The sequence below is a fragment of the Phascolarctos cinereus genome, unplaced genomic scaffold, assembly GCF_003287225.1.
Source record: "Phascolarctos cinereus isolate Bilbo 61053 unplaced genomic scaffold, phaCin_HiC Scaffold_5;HRSCAF=322, whole genome shotgun sequence".
NCBI classification, from domain to species: domain Eukaryota; kingdom Metazoa; phylum Chordata; class Mammalia; order Diprotodontia; family Phascolarctidae; genus Phascolarctos; species Phascolarctos cinereus.
In genome coordinates, this window is record NW_027555958.1 from 296,887,721 (window position 1) to 296,909,650 (window position 21,930).

The 21,930-nt window shown below is 46.6% G+C and overlaps 1 protein-coding gene across 1 annotated transcript in view; it reads right to left on the minus strand.

Annotated features, from left to right (window-relative positions):
- NGFR (nerve growth factor receptor) overlaps window positions 1–21,717 on the minus strand; it is a 30,465-nt gene extending 8,748 nt beyond the window's left edge. Inside the window, exons 1-3 of the mRNA XM_020997687.2 lie at window positions 21,529–21,717; window positions 14,907–15,048; window positions 5,073–5,432 (exon numbers count right to left, since the gene is read on the minus strand). Coding sequence (XP_020853346.1) covers window positions 5,073–5,432; window positions 14,907–15,048; window positions 21,529–21,573 — 547 coding nt within the window. The 5' untranslated portion in view covers window positions 21,574–21,717. The remainder of the gene's footprint in view (window positions 1–5,072; window positions 5,433–14,906; window positions 15,049–21,528) is intronic.
- Between the last annotated feature and the right edge of the window lie 213 nt (window positions 21,718–21,930).

Here is a 21,930-nt window from a genome sequence, read left to right on the forward strand (position 1 = left end):
AAATTGTCCTATAAATCTAATTCCATTTCCCAGAACTCTTCTGAGTCTATGAGGCTGTTAATGCTTTGATGTTCTGGAGAAGAAGAAGTTTGGAAGGAGCCAGACTGGAGGAGCTAGCAAGATGTTTACAAATGTCCCCCAGTGGTGAACCATCCACCCTTCCTCCAAACATCTCCTTCCTCTGCCTCTAAGCTCTTATCTGGCCTTTTCCCAAACCTAGGCTGTCCCAACTTGCCCAAAGAGAGAGGCTCAGGTAGGGAAGCTCTTCCTTCCTTACTCTGCCTGGAAGCAATGAGTTTTTATTTTTTCTCTTTCTACCCACCAATCACCTACTCCAAGATCTTCTACCAGGGCACAGCACCCCTACTCCTTGCCATTCCCCAGAAGCCAAACACACACACAGAGGCACCCACATACAAACATGTTAGTAACACACACACACACACATCCTGGTTTGAGTCCAGATGGAAGAAAAAAATAAACCTTCCCCACCCACTTCTTGATAATTGCTTTGCTTCAGAGAAACCTTGGGGCTGGTGAGGAGCTGTCTTAGAACTTACTGAAGGTAGGAACCATAGGTCCTTGATCAGACTGGAAGCCCCCTGAGGGTGGGCCTAAATTTATTCTTTCCCATTGCCTAGGACAAAGCTCTGTTCACAGTGAGCCCTTAGCACTAAGGATCAATTAGGAATAGGTTAAATCTAACCCTTTGTAACAGTGCCCCTTGAAACCCCCTTCCAAGTTATTACCCTGAGGTTAGGACTCTGTCCCTGAGGAAGCACAGCTCTCATTTGCCAGCTCCCCTCTTCCCTCTCCCCTGAGGTGGGAGTTTTTCACTGGTTCTCAGGTTGGAACTGCCCCCCTCACCCCAGGAACCCACCATATTTCTGGGAACAGAAATAATAAACCGCAGACCAAAAATAACTTTGAATTTCCTTTAGAACTCCTCTCCTTCCTATTCTTTCTGGTCCTCAGGTCTCCAACACCCTCACCGAGGATTACCACCATCATCCTCCTGGTTTCATCGCTGGAGGAACTTCCGCTGCCTACCTTCCCGCCCCCCATGCTTCCTGTCCCCCCCCCCAAAAAAAACTGAGACCTTGAGAATTCTACCCAATCAGATGCTGGGTTTCCGAGTTCCTTGAGCAAAGCCTTTTCAAGCCCTATATTTCCTAAGCCCCCTCAGGCCCCATGACCCCTGTTGTCCACTGCTATACCTGCCTCTTTCCCTTCTTTTAAGGTAGAGTGTGGAGAGCACAGTTCTCAAAAGCTAGAGATCTGTGCTAGGACTGGCTCCACCACTGAGTAACTGTGTGGTTTTCAACAAATCATTCCCCCTCACTAGACCTCAATTTTCTTCTCTATAAAGCATTCATTTTAGAAGGGACCCTTGCTCAGTCATTCCCATTTTCTGATTCTGTGATTCAAACCTCTACTCACCTCTTGTTCTCCATCCCCTGTCCTTGAACCTTGCATAGTGGAAAGAACCATGACTTGGATTCAGGAGACCTGAGTTCAAATCCTGCTCAGACATTCAATGGCTATGTAACCCTGGGCAAGTCACTTGACCTCTCTCAGCCTTAGTTTCCTCATCTATAAAATGGGGGTAAAAACCCTTGCACTAATTACCTCATCGGGTTGTTGTGAGGCAAGCACTTAGCAAACTTTAAAGTGCTATGAGAGGCAACTAGGTGTTGCAGTGGATAGAGGTCTGGCCCTGGAACCAGGAAGACTTGAGTTCAGATTTAACCTCAGATACTCCTCAGACACTTAACCTCAGTTTCCTATAAAATGGGAGCAATCATAGCACCTATTGTGAATATCAAATGAGACAATATTTGTAAGGCCAAGCATACTGCCTGGCACACAGTAGGTGTATGGGGAAAAATCATTTTCCCCGTCCCTCTCCATAAGTGACTTATTTTACTATTATTTTCATTGTACACTCTATTTCTAGACTTAGTCTCTAAGGACTCTACTTCAATATTCTCTTGTCTAACCCCTTCATTTTACTGAGAAAAAAACTGAGTCACAAAGAAAAGTGACTTGACTAAGGTCACATGGTGAATTAACAGCACTCAGTCCAGGGTTCTTCCTCACTATACTGCAGCACCCCTAGAACATCAGAAGCAAAAGGAGACTCAAAGGCCATCAAGTCCAACTCCTAACTGAATAAGAATGATCTCTACAGAATAAATTCCTGACCAGCAGTCAGCCTCCACTTGTGTAAATCTTGGGTGACTTTTAATAGGGATCCCACTAGGTCCTAAGGCAACTCCTTCCACTTTGGCATCACTCTCATAGCTAAGATGATTTTGTGGGCAGCAAGTCTAGATTTTCCTCTTTGTATCTTCCACTCAATGCTTCTAACTCTGATGAAAAGCTCTCAGGGGCCATGATGAACGAGTTTATTCCTCTTTCTATGTAGCAACCTTTCAAATACTTGAAAATGGCCCTCATGTCTCCTCTAAGTTTCCCTTCTCCAGGCTAAGCAACCCCATTTCCTGCAACTGATTATGAGCCAAAGACTTTTCACCATCCTACTTGCCTTCCTCTGCATGATTGCCAACTTATCAGTGTCCTTCCTAAACATGGAACACAATATTACAGATATGGTCTGACTAGAGCTTCCTAAGAAATTGTCACTTCCCTAGTCCTGGACATCCCTCTTAGGCAACCTAAGACTTTATTAGATTGTTGGTTACCATAGTACACTGTTGACTTCCTACTAGGTTTTCAGTCTTCTGAGATCCTCAGATCTTTTTCAGACAAACTATCTAGCCATGCTTCACTCATTTTGTACTTGTGAAGTTGATTCTTTTTAATCCAGGTCTAAGACTTTGTATTGATCTCTATTAAATTCCAACTCTTTTGATTCCACCCAACATCCCAGTCTACTTAGGTCTTTTTAGAACCTGACTATTATTTGTGTTATCAGAGGTAACTAGGTAGTATCATGGGTAGAGCACCGGGTCTGGAGTCAGGAAGACTTGGATTCAAATTCTGACCCTTATTAGCTATGTAACCCTAGGCAAGCCATTTAATCTCTGCATATCTGTTTCAACTGAAAAATGGAAGATCAAATGAGATAACATGTAAAGTGTTTAGCACGGTTCCTGGCAGCTAGGTAGCGCCATAGTGCACAGAGTACTGGTCTTGGGGTCATGGAGACTCATCTTCCTGAGTTCAAATCCAGCCTTAAACATTTACTAGCTGTGTGACCCCAGGCAAATCACTTAACCCTGTTTGCCTCAGTTTCCTCATCTGTAAAATGAGCTGGAGAGGGGCAGCTAGGTGGAGCAGTGGATAGAGCACCAGCCCTGAAGTCAGGAGGACCTGAGTTCAAATCTGGCCTCAGACCAAACACTTGACACTTACTAGCTGTGTGACTCTTGGTAAGTCACTTACCCCAATTGCCTCAGAGAGAGAGAGAGAGAGAGAGAGAGAGAGAGAAAGAGAGAGAGAGAGAGAGAGAGAGAGAGAGAGAGAGAGAGAGAGAGAGAGAGAGAGAGAGGGAGAGAGAGAGAGATACAATTCTAAAAATATATATATATATATATGAGCTGGAGAAGGAAATGGCAAACCACTCCAGTACCTCTGCCAAAAAAACTCCAAATGGAGTCACAAAGAGTTGGATGTAATTGAACAACAGCAATAAATATGTCTTTCCTTTCTTTATATCCTCCCCAGGTTTGTAATTTGCAAATTTGGTAAGCATGTCATCTCTGCCTTCTTTTAGATCACTGACAAAAATATGAAATAGCAAAGGGTCAAGCCCCAGTCTGCTACAGCATCCACTGAAGACCTCTTGCCATACTGACATGGGCACATTAGCAACTATTCTTTAGTTCCAGCCATTCAGCCAGTTCCAAACCCACCTAAAAGCACCATCATCTAGACTGTGTCTTCTACCTTTTCTACAAGAGTAGTAAGAGGAACTTTCTCAAGTGCTTGGATAAAAATCTAGTCCCCTAACCTGTCAGTTTGGCATCCCTCCCTAAGAAAGAATTGGGTTAGAAAAGAAATGACTTACGTTTTGCATGACTGCACATATATAACCTATATCAAATTGCTTGCATTCTCACTGAGGGGGGACAGAGGGAGAGGATTTGCAACTCAAAATTTAAATAAAATGTTAAAAATTGTTTTTACATGTAATTGGAAAAAATTCTTAAAAATATTTTTAAAAGAAATGACCTGTTCTTTGTGATTACTACTTCCTTTTATAAATGTTCACTAACCTATATATCTTTGATAATATATTCCATAGAAATATAATGGAAATATTATGCATCCAAAGAAACAATGAACATGAAGAACTCAGAGAAACATTGAAAGACTTATATGAACTGATGCAGAATGGAGTGAGCAGGATCAGGAAAACAACATCCCAAATAACCACAACAATAGAAATGGAAAGAACAATAAAGGGAAACTGAACACTATATAATTTAGTAGAAAATGCTTGGAACTCTAGGTATTGAACATGACATCTAGAGGCAGCTAAGTGACACAGTGTACCACTACCTGGAGTCAAAAAAACCTGGGTTCAAGATTCCTCCTCAGATCCATACTGGCTCAATAACTCCGTACAAGTCACCTAACCTCTCAGTGCCCAAGGCATCTCTCTAAAATTCTAAATTCCAAAGAAGGTGCCAGCCTACATTGGTGGAAGGAGTTTTTGCATCCAAGTATTCTCTATACAATTACATCACAGGTTGAAGTCCTTATCCATATATTCCAGGCACTGTGCTGGAGGATGGAAATACAAAGATTTAAAAAAAAATAGTGAGTATAAAACAAAAGGCATTAAAAAACCTAAATATGGTCTAGGATTTTGTGAGAAATTGAAATCAAACTCACTTGTAAGCTATTTTCTTTCCTATTTTAGAAAACTGAACCAATGTTTGTCACTCCCCAGTCCCGTTTTATTCCTCCCATTCTTGTCCTTTGCGGCTCACTCCGAGGGGCTCTTTTGCCGTCCCTCAGTCCTCACGCCCATCTGTGCCTCTAGCCACAGGCCTGCCAGGATCGATCCTGGTCTCTATTCTCCCGCCCCATTCCCTGCTCACCCTCACACTCCCTGTCTGACCATCGGGTACATTCTCGGGTCTCTCGTTCAGTCTCCTCGCAGGCTGTGCAGGGTAGGCAGGGGTCCACATGGTTGGCCTCATCTGAGTAGGTTCCCTCAGGACACACCTCGCAGACAGTGTTCTGCTTATCTTGGCAGGAGAAGACGAGGCCAGAGCCTGGCTCGCACACACTGCAAGGCTTGCAGAGCCCTGACTCTTCGTCTTGGTAGTATCCGTAAGCACAGCGGCACACGGCATCGTCAGCCTCCACGCAAGGCGCCGACATGCTCTGCAGACCCACGCACTCAGTGCACGGCTTGCAGGCTTCCGTGGCACTGATGGTGTCTGAGAAAGTCACACCTGCGGGTTCGAAAGACAACAGCGTCAGATCTAGCCCTCACCAACACCTGGGCTTCTCATAATCCTGGGATTATGGAATAGCTTTTTCCACTGGCATCAGACCTCCACCCCATGTACTCTCAGGCACTGTGCCCTCATCCAAGTTCAGGCCAGAGTTAAAGGACTGTAAAAATCCTCAACTCAAAGTCCCCCAACGTTACCATTTTGCTTCCTTCCCACACTGATGCCACTACACACACACACACACACACACACACACACACACACACACACACACACACCAATCGCCAGACATTGAGCTCTCCCTCCCAGACCCCAGACACTGGGCTCTCTCCTCCCCAGTTCCCAGACACCAGCTGGCCCACCCAATCAATCCCCAGACGCTGAGGTCTTCCCTCTAACCCCTAAACCCTGAGCCATCTTTTTCTCCCCCAAACAACTGACCTTCCATAATCCCCAGAGTCTTCTTACCTCATGACCCCAGACATTGAGCCCCCACAATTCTAAGACATTGAGCTCTCCCCACAGGCCCCAAACCGACACCTTCCTCTAAATCATTAGACACTGAGCTTTTGCTTTCCCCCCTCCTTCTCCCCTTCTTCCATCTCCAGTCACTAAGCTGTTCGGGCAGAATTTATGAACTTACATCCCTTGGATCCAAAAGGTCTGAAATCCTTACTCTCAGGTGAAAAGCCCCTGGCCACAAGGGTACAGGGGCAAAGTGCCTAGTTAGGGCACAGAAATGATTGTTGCACCTCAGGCCCTGGAATCCCCTTGCCTGGACTGGTGCTTCTGCTTTAGGTAAGATTATATATTAATAATAACAATAATGATTATTATTATTATTAGTAGTAGTAGTAGTATTCTGCTTTCTCCAAGGCCTGGTCCAGATGCCATGGGAAACACCTGGGCTACACATTCTTCAATCTATTGATCTTCTCTCTGCTTCCACTCCCTTGTCTTCCCTTCTTCAGCAATTTAGGGAAGCAAAAGGGGGTGGGGTATGGGGAGGAGCATAAGGTTTAAAGGGCAAAAACATTTAGCACTGAAAGAGATCCTAAAAAACAAAGAAGGGGTTTGGTCTATAGAAGGAGGGACTCGGGTTTGTTAGACCACAGGTAGATGTCCCAACCTAACCCAAACTTCTGATGCTCTCGACTCTGAAAGTTATTCTGCTGATTCCCATCTAACTCTATCTAACCCTATGGGTTTGGATTGGGAAGGGGGATGCTGGGTCAGGAACAGGCGAGCATTGTGAAGTAAGGAAACTAGGGCACAGAAAAAAAAAGGATTCATATGGGATAGAATCAGATTATTTAAAGCTGAGTCCTAGGTTCCAGTCTTTTGGTTCTCCCTGAATATGGATTTCAAAAATAAAAGGAGGTGGGGCAGTTAAGTGGTACAGTAGGTAGAGCATTTGCCCTGAAGTCAGGAGGACCTGAGTTCAAATCTAACCTCAGACACTCATTAGCTGTGTGACCCTGGGTAAATCATTTAACTTGTTTGCCATAAATCAATAAAGGGACAGAACAGCTTAAAGTTCTTACCAAAGCATGCTTTGGTGAGACCGTGTTACTGAACCCGTAGATGAAGAAGGGGTAAGAGAAAGGCCACGGGTACACAGCAAAATAATAATTTAACATTTGTTAGGAATCCTATAGTATAAATCTTTTTTTTCCCACTTAGCAGATGAGAAACTGAGATCAAAGGAAAGAAGTGATCTGTCCAGAGTAACACAGCCAATACCAGTACCACGCCATCCTTCATCTGCTGAGAATTCATAGCTCTGAAGGAGTAAGAACTCTAAATGAGGGGTAGTCAATGTCTAAATGGCAGGAATGGGGGAGAATTCTGAGATAAAAAGCTGAAACCCCCTTCCCATTGGAGGAGAGTAGAGGCAAAGCTGGGATTTGGAATTCAGAAGAGATGAAAAATTTTCTAAAGATCACAAGATAGAAGGTGGGGGGTGGGAAGGGCAGAGACAGAGGAAAAGAGAAGAATACAATGGAAAGGCAGGAGGGGAAGGAGAGGAAGTAGAGAAAGAAAGGTTGCATGAGTAGGAAAGATTAAAAGGCCTTTAAGTCCCTCAAGAAAGAGGTGTTCAAACCATTGGTGTTCTTTTCAGAGAGATGAAGTGTGTATGGTGAAAAGGGCCCAAGTCTCCTTTTAGAGTCAGAGCAGGTACTTGCTACCTATATGATGTTGGGTAAGTTATTTCCTCTCTCTGGGTCTCAGTTTCCCCAACTGCAAAATCAAAGGATGGATTAGATGATTTCTAAGATTCCTTGTAGGTCTAAATTTATGATCTTGAATGGGTCAAACAAGAAGAATTAAGATTAACTTGCAAATGGGAGCAAAATTTGTTAGGCAGCGGAAAGTCCATTCAAGCAACAGCTAAAGCAGGCCAAGAAGTCTTTAAGAAGAGAGGTAGAGGGCAGGTAGGTGGCCAGTAGGTGGCGCAGTGAATAGAGCACCAGCCCTGAAGTCAGGAGGACCTGAGCTCAAATCTGACCTCAGACCAAACACTTGACACTTACTAGCTGTGTGACCCTGGGCAAATCACTTAACCCAATTGCCTTAAAAAAGAAAAAAGAGAGAGAGAGAGAGAGAGGTAGATGGGACAGCAAAGACATAGAGACAGGGGGATGGCTGGCTATTGTGTGTTTATGTTGGAGGAGAGGGTGCTCTCTTCTGCCTCAGGGGGGTGAAAATTGGCAGTCAGTCTCCTGGGAACATGTTTTAGGGGGTGTGAAATATGTAGTGGGTTTTTTTTAGCTACCAGAGAAGGTGGGAGCAAAACTGATTTCTGGGTGGGAAATGTTTTAGGAACAAGGGAAACTCTGCTGGGATCTCTTCTTCTGAATAAAACAGCTCATTAAGCCAGATGCAGTGACAGGGCTCAGGCCTGATGTGAATTCTTGGCATGGATGGAAAGAGTTCCAAATGAGGGGCAACCACCTCCCCACTCTGTCCCTCTCCCTAGGTGCCTTCTCTTCCTAATTGACTCTATGCTGAAGGAATAAGTCCTCCCTGTCTAGCTTCCATGAGCAGTAAACAAGGGAAGTACTGGTGTCGGGTACTTTTTTGGGTGAACCTAATATTTGAAAGGCAAGTTCAAATAGACGCAGTGATAGAGATGTCAGTTTTGGGCATGGAGACTTCAAAAACTGATCTCTGCTCCAGGCCTAGGAATTCCTACGGAGAATGGTAACTAACCCTTGTTATGTTACCAAGTCTTCCTTTTCTCCCAAGATCACGAGATCATATATTTAGAACCAGAAGGGAACTTAGAGGTCCTTAGGACCAATAGATGAAGAAACTGCAGCTATGAAAGGTTAACTTGACTAGGTCACACAGCTACTAAATGTCTGAAGCAAAATTTGAATTCAAGTCTTCCTAATCCCAAGCCCAGTATTCTATCCACTATGCTTGTTTCTAAGACCCTTCACAGATGCGTCCTCCTTCGTCCTAGGATCTCTTGCCTTCTCTAACCAGCTTAGAGAATATCCTTCCTACCTACCCCCACACCCCAAGCCCCATGAGATGCCTCATGAATAAATAACAGGCCCCCATTAGTTCTGGTCTGGAAGAAGAGACTGAGTGGGCATATTTCAAAGGTGGGGGGGAGGAGGAGAAGTTGAGCTAGGAGACTGGCTTGCTCTCTATGGGTACACCTGAACTACCCCACCCCCAGCTTTTCAAGATGATCTGGTCTCAGAGGGCAGAGAACAGTGCCGAGGCAAGACAGATTGTGGAGGAGATAACTGACTGATGATGGAGTTCCCTAAGATGTGTGAGGTGGGGGAGGGGGAAGGAAGGGAGAGACTAGAGAGAAAGAGAGTGACAGACAGACAGACAGATAGGAAGAGAGAGAAAGAGAGACAGAGACAGAGAAAGAAGAGAAACAGGGAAAGAGATAGAAAGAGACAGAGACAGAGAGAGAGGAAGAGGAAGAGGAAGGTTCTTCTAAGACCGATTCCTGAGGCAACTGTATCTCTAATGATATGACTCTTCTATCCCTGTCCTAGATACTGAACTCCACTCCACCCGCAAAGCTGACATTTCTGGGGCCACACCCACAAGGCCCCCACCCACCTTCTTGAGGAAGACCAGTCCTTTGGGTGGAAGAGGGAAAGGAGGAGAGATGTACTTCCTTTTCCTTTAGAATTCTGACAAGTTCTGGGACTCGGGCCAATTGAAAGGCTGCTTTAAAAAGGGTCCCAGGGACCTAGAGCACCCACCTTCCCCAAGGGCAGATTAAAGGTCTGCCCACCTCCTCAGACATACTGGAGGCATGGGAAGGAAGGTCTGTGCTCTGGGAAGTTAAGGTGGGGGAGGGGAGGAGCACTCTCCCGAGAGTCATATGGAAAGGAAATGACTTCCAGTGGACCAAGAGAGGTGTTAGGTTGCCGGCTTGAGCAGACTCTTTTGAATTGGGAGTCACAGGAATGAGTTAAAGCCCCCACCTCTTTTAGAAAGCAAAGAGGAGTGGGACTGAGTCTGAGGACCTGCCCTTCAGTGACTTGGGGAAATCACCTTCCCTCACTGAACTTCAGTTTCTTCATCTGTAAAATGAAACAGTTGGACAAAATGACCTCTAAGTTATTTTCAAGCTCTAAACCCAAAAATACAGATCTTGCCATTTATTGCAACTAGGTGGCATAATGGATAGAGTGCTTCCTGGAGTCAGGAAGACCTCAGTTCAAATACAACCTCGGACACTTACTAGCTGCGTGACCTTGGCAAGTCACTTAACTTTAGTTTGTCTCAATTTCCTCAACTGTAGAATGGGGATCATAATAGCACGTGCCTCCCAGGGTTGTGAGGATCAAATCAGCTATTTGTAAAGTGCTTGAGACATAGTAGGTACTATTCTCATTATTATTATTTCCATTACTGCCACAAGTCACAATTTCTCTGAGCCTGTTTCCTAGTATCCAAGATGGGCATCATAATACTGGCTCTCTGCATTGCATGGGGTTGATGAATTTTAAGTACTATGAGAATGTAATTATCTTATCATCCTAATAGCACACAGGGACCCAAAGATGCAGACCCAGGATAAGATCTGTGCCCATTAGACAGGTGTGCTGTGATCATGCTGGGCACAGCAAGAGAGGGCATTAGTTCCCCGCCTGGACCAGACAAAGGTCCTGCCATGCTCTCTGCTTTTTTCCCAGAAAACATTTCTCTCTTTTAGGACATAGCCGCTTCCTTCCCACCCCCACCACCTCCACACCTTCCTACTGGGAAGAACATTGGCTGGAAAGAGAGGATGGCCATGTTCTCAATGGGATTCCCCAAGGTCAGCCTCCCCAGCTTGGTGGGGATTCGATCTCTCATCCCCTAGCCCCACTCACCAAAGTGAAAGAACAGCCATTGATTTTGCTGCTTAGCTGGTATTTTTAGCCCAGATCTTCACCAGCCCCTCCTCTCCCTGCCTGACCCAGACACAACAGGGGGCATTTCTCTCAGGAGATTCCTTTGCTTACCTCCAAGACAGGTTTTTTTGGGGGGGTTGCTTTTTAACTATACTATACTCTCTTTCAAGATCCAATTTAACCCAATTCCAGTAGGATTTGTTAAGTATCTGCTATGTTCCAGGCCCTGGACTAAATATTAGGGAATCAGAGATAAAGAGGAAACAATAGCCTTCAAGGAGATTTTATTCTATCGGATGGTTGTCCTCCATTCTCACCAAGACAGGAGGCTTCTCATAGGCATAGTGAAGGAATTCTGGACTTGGAGTCAGGAAGACCTGAGTTCAAATCATCCTTCCAGTACATAATAGCCATACCATCCCAGGCAAGTCGTTTTACCTTTCTTTTTTTCTTTTTTTTTTTATGTGAGGCAATTGGGGTTAAGTGACTTACCTAGAGTCACACAGCTAGTGAGTGTTATGTGTCTGAGGTCAGATTTGAACTCAGGTCCTCCTGACTCAAAAGGCCAGAACTCAATCCATTGCACCCCCTAGCTGCCCCCATTTTACCTTTCTTAGCCTTAGTTTCCTTATCTGTAAAATGGGGATAATAATGCTACTCATAGCACTACCCTCTCAGAGTTGTTGTGAGGTGCAACTGAGACAATTTAGGGGGTTTGGAAAGTCTATTAAGTGATTAGAACTGCACTAAGACTTTTGGTACACCCCACCTATGTAAAGCATTTTGTAAACATTAAAATACTATATAAATATCAGTTATCTATTCATTATTATTACTACTCCTATGCTGAGAAGACCCACTGAACTCTTTCTGCTAGGTGGGGTTAATAATAAGAGGTTTTCTTTTTCCACCTCCACCTCTTGGAACCCCTGTATCCTTTCAAAGTTCAGCCCAAATGCCACTCCGTACAGGTGGCCTTTCCCAGTTCTCTGGTTATTAGAGTCCTCCCCATTACTTTGTATTTATTTTGCATATAACTTAGGTTTCCTTATTGGTTAACACGTTTTACATCCCTAGTAGAATGTAAGCTCCATGAGGACAGAGACTAGCACACTCCTGTATTGGTAATCTCAGCTCTAGGCACAGTGTTTGACACATGGTAGACACTCTTAATGCTTGTTGCGTTAATATGCATGGTATTAATATTAACTAATGGATGGTTAATTTCTGGCTTCAAGTCCAATACCCTACCCACTAAGGCATGCCACCTCAAAGATAAAATATTTAAAGCTTGCAAGGAACCTCAGAGCTCATCTAGTTGTATTGTTGTTTCTCATTTTGGGGTTCTCTTGGCACTGGAGTTGTTTGCCATTTCCTTCTCTAGCTCATTTTACAGATAAGGAAACTGAGGCAAATAGGGTTAAATGACTTGCCCAGGGTCACACAGCTAGGAAGCATCTGAGCCCAGATTTGAACTCGGAAAGAATGAGTCTTCATGACTCCAGGCCCAGCATTCTCTACAGTGCTCCATCCAGCCAACTTCAGAGGCAGTTAAATTCAATCCCTCCATTTTAAAGATGAGGAACTCAGGCCCAGGGAAGCAGAGTGACTTGCACAAGGTCACACAGGTAGTGTCAGAGATGGAAGATGGCAAATACATTTACCAGACGTGGTGCCCTGGGGAAATTAGAGGAGGGAGAGAATATTTTTATGGAATGAAAGGATCGAGGGAGGCTTCCTGGATGTCATAGCTGGATCTTAAAGGAGAGGATTTTAACAAGTTTCATTTACTGGAAATGGTCAGGAAAGGGCCATCTGATCATAAAATCATAAATTTAGAGCCCGAAGGGACTTTAGAGTACATCAAGTCTGACCCTCTCATTTTACAGATGAGGAAACTGAGGCATGGAAAGGTTAAGTAATTTGCCCAGGGTCATACAGCTAGTTAGAGTCTAAGGCAGGATTTGAACCGAGATCCTTCTAGTTACAAGTCCAGTATTCTGTACACTAAGCCATCCTGCTTCATCGTGCCATTGAGGAGCAGCTGCTGATCAAGAGTGGTTGGAACATGTGAAAGGGAGCAACGTGCAGTAAGCCTAGAAAAGGATCATATCATCATCCCTTCCATTGCGCAGCTAGGGAGAGCGCGGGGCCTGGAGTCAGGAAGACTCAGCTTCCTAAGTTCAAATCCAGCCTCAGACACTAGCTGTCTGACCCTGGGCAAGTCACTTCATCCTGTCTGCCTCAGTTTCCTCATCTGTCAAATGAGCTGGAGAAGGAAATGGCAACCCGCTCCCGTATCTGTGCCAAGAAAACCCCAAATGGGGTCACCAAGAGTCCAAAACGACTGAACAACAAAAACTATTTCCTCCTCTGTAATAAGAGGGAAAAGGGAAATCAAACACTCTTCAGGCAATATGTCTGCGATTTTCTTCCTTTTCATTCTACCTCCTGGCTCCCCTAGATTTTTGAAAGTCACAGCTAAAATCCCAGCTACTACAGGAAGTCTTTCCCAATATCTCTTAATAGTGCCTTCCCTCTGTTGATTATCTCCAGTTTATCCTGTATATATCTTGTCTGTACACAGTTGTTTGCTTGTTGACTCCCCCATTAAACTGTGAGTTCTTTGAGAGCAGGACTTGTTTCTTTTTGCCTTTCTTTGTATCCCCAGGGCTCAACATAGTGCCTGGCATATAATAAATGTTTGTTGACTTGACTTGACACAGGGGAAAAATGTTCCATATATAAAAGAATATTTTGGGAAGTCAAAAACTAGAAACAAAATGGTTGGAGAATGGCTAGATAAGTTGTGGTATACGAAATAATGGAATATTATTGAGTTGTTTTAAAACAAAGTTTGACTATAAAGAATCCAGAGAAACCTGGGAAAATTTTTATGAACTGATGCATAGTGAGGCCAGTCAGTTAACAAGCATTTTATAAGATGACTCTGGAAGACAGAATGAGCCTGATAACTTTGTGCAACTCAGCCTCGCTTAAACCTAATTCATGTTCAAGTCAAGACATTACCCTGTGATGTCATGTTACTGGTCCTATTTGAGTCAAAGAACAAACGACCTTAAGCTCTGGGCCTGGCATTGTGCTAAGTAGTAGTGATAACAGAAGAGTGATTTGTATACTGACTACAACAATGGAAAGGAAAATAGCATTGAAAGACTTTAGAACTGATCAGTTCACGACCAATCCCAACATCAGAGGACTGACATTGAAAAGCTTCCTCTCTGCAAAGAGGAGAGCTAAGAGGTGCAGTGGACAGAATGTTTGACGTTAAGTTAGGATAAATCTGAGTATGAACCTGACCTCAGACACTTACTAGCTGTGTGACCCTGGGTAAGTCACTTAACCCTGTTTGCCTCAGTTTCTTTATCTGTAAAATGGGCTGGAAATGGCAAACCACTCCAGAAAACCAACCAACTAGTTGGCTTTTTCTTTAATGTAAGAGTTTATTTATTTATTTATTTTTGTGGTGGGGCAATTGGGGTTAAGTGACTTGCCCAGGGTCACACAGCTAGTAAGTGTTATGTGTCTGAGGCCAGATTTGAACTCAGGTCTTCCTGACTCCAGGGCCAGTGCTCTATCCACTGAACTACCTAGCTGTCCCTTAGCTTGTTTTGCTCAACTGTAAGGAAGCATTCTGTTGTGGGAAGAGAGGTTTGAGAAACGATGATATAAAAAAGCATCAGTAAAGTATTTTATTATAAAAAATAAAATAAAATGAAGGGAATGACACTACTCATGGCTTGGGAACAAAGGTTGTGTGTCGATTTAAAAAGTGGTTTTGCTTAATTATATTTATAACTCAAATAGTGACTCCAAAAATAGATAAAACAATACTTTTGTAAAATCTAATGAAATAAAGATGTTGCACTGGCTGATCTGTACAATTCCTTCCAGCGCTGCCATTCTGTGGTTCTATGTTCCTATAGCAAACCACTCCAATCAGGGTTCAGAGGTCCCTGCTGAATACTCTCCCAGCAATTCTGATTTCTTTTGCTTCTGCTCCAAGCCTGCACCTCCTGAGACACCAGCCCCACCCCACTGCACCCAATCCGCCTCTTCTCCCCATACTCACTGTCTAGGCAAGGCTCACAGACAGTTTGGTTGACCCCACAGGGCTGGGCCACACCCTCGCCCAGGTTGCATGCTCGACAGCATTCGCCACTCTCGGTGTACAGATTGGTGGCACAATCCTCCTTCACTTCCCCCATGGACACCTGTGTGGGGAAAGGGAAAAGGGTCAGTCTGGGAAGATCCTCAGGAAGTCCGGGGAATAGAAAGGGTGGAGGTGGGGAAGAGAGTGAATTTTCCGATGGATCAAATGCCCCTTCCTAATTCACTTGATTAGAAACACCTGGCCTGGGGATGAGCTCACTTGGGAGGCATTAGGAACATCAAAGCCTGGGGAAGAGAGGGACACTGGGTGCCTCCCTCCACTGATCCCTCCAAGTGTGAGAGAGTGAGGTCAGAACACTTGTAACTAACCAGCTGCTAAGTTCACTCCTAGGTTAGATCTCCTTTGAATCAGGGGAACTTTCCCCTACTCCTAACGATCCCTGGTCTCCTGGAAGTATTAGGGAGTGGAAAGGGGGGCCTTTGAGGAACAGTCTCCCTTCTCCCACAATCCTCCCCTCCCCTCACCACAAAGAGAAAACAGGAACATGTAAATAGGAGTGTTCATGCATGTGGAATACAGATCTGGGTTCCAATTCTATCTCTGTCATCCATGTCTTTTCAAATCCCTTTCTGGGTCTCAGTTTCCTTCATCTGTCGAAAGACATAGACAATGCCTAAACAAAAGTCAACCAAAGGGAAAGAGTCTGGCATACATAGAGTACTTGTTATAGATGACAGTAAAACAGCCTTATAACCACCAGGCTACCCTGCCTCAGAAGGTTTTGATTTCCGAAGAACAGAGGACTCCCCCACCTCACCACACACATACACACACACACACACACACACACACACACACACACACACACACACACACACGGAACAGCTCAGTAACCAGGGGAAAGGGGAGTCAGATTCCTGCTGCTGAAGCATGTTTGGCCAGGGACAGGAACAATTTAGCATTAGATTCTCTTGGGGGTGGGGAAGGGAGGGCTGCCGAAGTCTTGTTTTATTTTCTGTCTCAAAAAAAAGAAAAGAAAGAAAGTTAAAAGCATCATAAGGCCTATGGAAACTCCAAAATCTACTTCACTGGCTACAGACCACCTAGCTCCATTCAGGTCCTGGCACTGAGGGACCAAAAGAGACATCACAAGGTCATTTTGTCCATTCCACTGCTTCTGTAGCAGCTGGCTTAAACTCTACTCCAATGTCCCAAAATAGACAAAAAATCTGGACCCTTTGGAAAGGGCTGGAAGAGTGAGGGGGATTGACAAATTGGAACCTCATGGGAGGCAGCTGCTCTTTAGATGGTCTGAAAAGGACTTGTATGGCCCAAAAAAGGAAGAGACAGATGTCCCTTTTCCCCAACACTGCACCTTCCCCAGAAGGCAGTGATATAGCCTAGTCCTGGAAGGAAAACATCTGCAACCCAGGAGGCTTCCTGCCCCCACTCCACAGCTGCAGGTGGCTTCCAACAACTTTCCCCCTCACAAGACAATATGCTTTCCTTGTTGTGATGTGATCCCGGGGTAGTAGAAAGAGCTTTGGACATGGAGTCAAGGCAATCTGCCTTTGTATCTCTGCTGTGTTGTGTACTTGTAATCACTGTGACCTAAGGTAAGTCAGTTCCACTTTCTGGATCCCAGTTTCTTCATCTGTAAAATCAAGGTGACTGGATGATGTCTAACTTGAAATCCTCTGAGCCAGAACTTTGCTTTGCAAAGCAAAGATGTAAAGAATGAATTAAAGTGGAAAAGACCGGCCAATCCTCCCAAAGACAGAATCAGCTGAGGCTGCAGTGGGAAGGATTGCAGTGAGATTTCAAGAAGGACTTTCATGAAGGAGAGGGATAGATGGGACTGGAGAAAAAGCAACTTCAGTATGGGAAGATTGCCATCTACTTGGGACAGTGTTGGGCATGGGATCTATCTCTAACCATAACAAGAGTTAGTATTTATATAGCAACTTAAGATTTGCAAAGCACTTTATATGTGTTACCTCTGTTTATCCTCACTAACCTACCTGTAAGGTAGGTACTAAGGTTAACATCATCTTATAGATGAGGAAACTGAGGTAGATAGCAATTATGTGACATGCCCAGGGTCACACAGCTAGTAAGTGTCTGAGGCCAGATTTGAATTCAAGGTCTTCCTGACTCTGTGTCTGGTGTTCTATCCACTGTGCCACCTGGCTGCTCTACAGAACCCCTTCAGTGGTTTCATGCAATAATTCACAAACTTTTTGGTCTCAGGACTGTTGACACTCAAAAATTATTAAGAACCCTCCAAAGAACTTCAGTTTATATGGGTTATATCTATCTGTACTTATCATACTAGAAATTGAACATATTATTATGAAATTAGTTTTGGCTTCATGGACCTATTGAAAGGGTTTTGGAGACCCCCAGAGGTCCCCAGACCACATTCTGAGAGCCCTGGTCTAATGCTGAAGCAGGCTTCAGGGGGAGCATGTGGGGCACGTCTTCAGGAGAGGGAATAAGTGGGGCAACTAGGTGGCACAGTGGATGCAGCACCGGCCCTGGATTCAGGAGGACCTGAGTTCAAATGCAGCCTCAGACACATAACACTTACTAGCTGTGTGACCCTGGGCAAGTCACCTAACCCCATTGCTTAGTGGGGGGGGGAAGAGAGGGAATAAGTGCCAAGAAAGGAAGGGGGATTGCTAGAGTTTTGGTCCTAGGGACGGTATTCCACAGTGGAAAGAGCAGTGAATTTGGGGTCAAAGGACATGTGTTCAGATTCTTGTTTTTTAAACATGTGTTCGAATTTTCGGTTTGGCAGCTTACTACTTCTGTGACCCTGAGTCCTTTCCTCCTCTGTAAAATGAGGAGATTTGGACTGATTCATCCCTTCCCACACTAACTTCTAAGAGCCTGTGACTTTTGAAATGATCTGAAGACTTCTGAGATCTTCATGAATCTATGGAATTCACTTTCAAATGCCTGGGTATAAAGGGATGATCAAGATTTGGGATTAAGGATCCCATGCTAAAGGGGGGGAGCCAGGGATGTGGTGCTCATTTGACTGGGATGTTGATGGAGAAGAGAACCATGTGTCAGTCACACCTTAGCTCAGAAGGGAGATGGTGGAGAAGTATAGGGACCCAGGCCTTTTTTCTGCACCTTAAGGGGCAGCGGTGGGGTAACCCCAAAATCTTGCCAAAGCCATTTACTCCCCCCCTGCTGGGCCCCCTGCCAGCTCCCTTCCTCTCCTCTGACTGTCCTGCTCATTTTCTGCCTTTAGCTCCATCCCCTATTAGAGGCTGTATTAGCTTCCTAGGCAGCTCCGATTACAGACATCTGAATGACAAAGTGCCTCCATTATCCCCACCTCCCTCCCCCGCCCGCCTGGCCTGGGATGCTCTGGTTTCAGCACTTTCTTGCCAGGACTCAGGAAGAAACCACGACAGTATGAGAGTGCTGCCAGGCAGCATCCCCAGCAGAGTTAGGGGGATGGAGGTTCCTGAGCCCCTAATACTAACCTCCTCCTCCTCCTCCAATTGCTGGCCATGGAACTGAATATCACCCTCAATGCTTACCTGCCTAAACTTAGCACTCTGTCCTTATCTATGGCATGCACTAATACCTACCTTCCCCTCAGAGCTACCTGTCTGGCATGGCCTTTTTCTTCTAGCCTCTGGCTCACAACTCCCCTTTAGTCTCAGGAATTCGGGAAATAGCTTGCCTTTTCTAGCACAAAATTCTCCTCCTGGACTCTTCTCTGCTCGCCCAGTTCCCCCAGACTTCTGTCACCCAGAGAAGCCCAGATAAACCCCCAAGAGAGGAGAGAGATGTAGGCCCAATTTTTCTCAACCCCTGTCCACAAGATAAGTTATTAATCTTCTAGACTAGAGGTTCTTAACCTGAGGTCCATGGACCATTACCCTCCCCCCAACCCCATAGATTTCAGGGTGAGCCGTGAACCTGGATGAGAAAAAAAAATGCACCTTTATTTCAGCAACCTCCAACTGAAATTTAGCATTGCCTTCAGTTTCTTAAGAACACGATTCTTAGAAGGGGTCCATAGGCTTCAGCAAACTGTGAAAAGGGTCCCTAACACACACAGAAAAGCTCAAGAACTACAGATCTGGTTAAAGCCTACAGCTAGATAACCGAAGTAGTGTCATTGGGAGTGCCTGATGGTAGCTCAGTTCTGATCCTAACTCAGCCCCACACCTGGGCCAGATCTGGGTATTCTCCAGGGTGTCATTCTGCAGTCTCCGCGATGACACCCCCCCCCTCAAACGAAGCGCTCCCTCTCCCCCCACCCCCTTTCAGGCACTTCAGCCTCTAGATCAATGTCATCTGAGTCGTACAAAACAACGTGCTTTTGGGAAGCCCCAGGGAAACAGTGGTCTCAGCCACCACCTCGGGCATTCAAAGCCTTCCGTGATTTGGCCACACCCACCCCATAGGGTCAATTTTTACAAGAAGGTAACCCCCGGAATGTAGTTTTGGGGACCAGGCGGTTTGAAGGCGCTTTCTCGTAGATGCTGAGAAGAAAGCCTCGCCCGCCTTCCTCCCTACCCCTGTTCCTGATTTAGAGCTATCAGAGCCTGATTTAGGATTGACCCCTAGGAATAGAAGCTAATCTGACTGTCCCGCTCCATAGAGCTCTCCCAATAACTGCTGGACTGTGGCCCCTCTATGGGGGACACTTTGCCCTTCACCTGAGACAGCTCTCCCCATGACTCAGCAGGAGAGGGATCCAGGAGATCCTGACACCCCACCCCACCGCCAGTCCCTCTCTAGCTTCTCAGAAGCCAGACGTCCCTGGGTCCGATTTCTCTATTCTTGGAGAGAACGCCTCGGACACAGCAACCCAGGCGTCAGCCTAGTCGGTCTTCCCTCCCTTCCGCCTCTCTACCAGCTTCTCTTTTCTATCTCCCAGTGACCGGGGCATAAGCCTTCTCCCCCAACTCCCAAAACTGGGAGCAGAGTAGACTCCTGAGACAGCTAAATCTTTCCAGCACCAGGCAGTGGACCCGGTTAGGGGAAGGTGGAGGTAGTCCAGGGAGCATGGGACAGAAGTGTGCGGTACTGGAGTGTAGGATTTATAGACTGAGTGCGCGAAGTAGCGCAGGGCTAATTTTTTAGGGAATGGATCGGATGGGATGGGATGGGATGGGATGGAATGATGGATGAGATGGGGTGGGATGGAATGGGATGGGATGGGATGGGACGAGAATGGACTGCCGCAGCTGTGGTTGTCCCATTTTCCCCTCCCCATAGCGCCCTCTCTTGGCCACTGGCCTCCCGGGTTCGGCACTTTATTCATCAAACCCCAGGAGCCAGACTTAGCTGTTTTCCCCCTGAGGAATTCACCTTATTTGGTTCGTGGGCCAATCCAGTCTCTCTATCCTATACTGGGAACCCGAACAACGGGCCAAGGGACGCCCTTGTGTTGCTTCCCTTTCTGCTTAAAGCCAGCTCCTGGAGGCTACCCCCTAGCCCGCTGACCGGGAAAGGGGTGATGGGTGGAGTGCGAGAGGGTTCTGGGAAGCTCACGCCGGATGGGAGTGGGAGAAGTGAGTTGGGAGGATTTCGAGAAGAGTGATCGGCGATGCCCTAAGAGAGTGGAGAACCCGAGCTATTGGCCGCTAGGACTAGGGCCCTACCCCAAGCCCCTCTTCATCAGTAATCTCTGGGCTAGGTAAGTCATAGAAGGAAAAGCGTCCTGAATAGCTCCCATGCTTTTAGTCTCTGGCCTCTCCTTCAGCCCTCTGGTCCGACCCATTTCATCGCTCTTTCAGCCCATTCTCCTTTCTCCGCCCCCACTTTTCGACTTTCCTTTCCTCCTTGCGTGCCCCGGCTTCATCACTCTTTTCATGAACCCTCTTCTTGCTTGTCCGTGCCTCCAAGGTCCCTTCTCTGCTGCCATCCGGCTGCGTTCACTAGCGCATCCCCTCCCCTCCCCTCATTGTCCTGCCCTGTCCCTATTGTCCGATGTCCCACCCTCCATACCTTCCGCCTGTCCCCCTGTCCCCAATTCCCGATTCCCGTTCCCCATACCCCACTCCTTCTATTGGAGCTTGCCGCTGGAGCCTGCTCCCCCATTCCGTCTGTCCCGATGCCCGGTTACCTCACCCACCCCATTCACTTCTCCACCGCTCCCTTTGCCTCGTTGGTCCAACTGAGGCTCATCTCTGGGATCCAGGCATCGGAATACCCTCTACCCTAGCCAAGCTACTCCTTCCAGGGACCAAGGAGTCGGAGCACCTCTCCTATCTCCCTCCTTTCACGACCCTACTCCGGGGACCGAAACGCCCGAGTACCCTTCTGGAGTAGCTGCACCTCAACACCTCCCTCCGCTTCCGGGGGACCCAGGCACGCGCTTCTCTCAGAAGCAGGCATCCCAGTTCCTTCTGCTATCAAGGTTTTCCAAGGTTCCTCGGAAAGACCCAGGCATCGGTCCCAGTCTCTCCCACTCTATTCCAGCGCACAGTGACCCCGGGATTCAAGTTCCCTCTCCGAGAGTCCGCAAGCTCTAGTCTCCGCGGGCTCTGCTCGCCCTTCCAGCCCCAGTGCGTGCGAAAAGAGGACACTTCCTATTTGAACTCACCCCCAAGAGCAGCAGCAGCAGCAGCAAGCGACACGGCCCTTCCATGGCTGGGCAGGTGGACAAGACCACCCTTGGGTGCCTGGTGGCACCTCCCTCCCGCCCCCACCCAGCTTCCTTAGTTCAGTCCTTCTGGTCCTGCTTCTGCACTCGCCAGGAGCCAACTGAGGCTCCGCTCCCTCTGACTGCTGGCAGGAGGTACTCCGGACAGCCAGGGCTACGGCCCCTCCCCCTTCCCCGCCCATACCGCCCACCCGCCCGGAACCGCGGCTGCCCCGCCCCACCACCCCTCAGCCTGGCTGCCAGGAGTGGAGAGGGGAGGGCGCGGGGAATGGGGGGTGGGGGTGGGGGGGGGAAGGGAACCCGGCCATAAAGCAGAGCCGCTCCTCCATCACCCTTCCTACC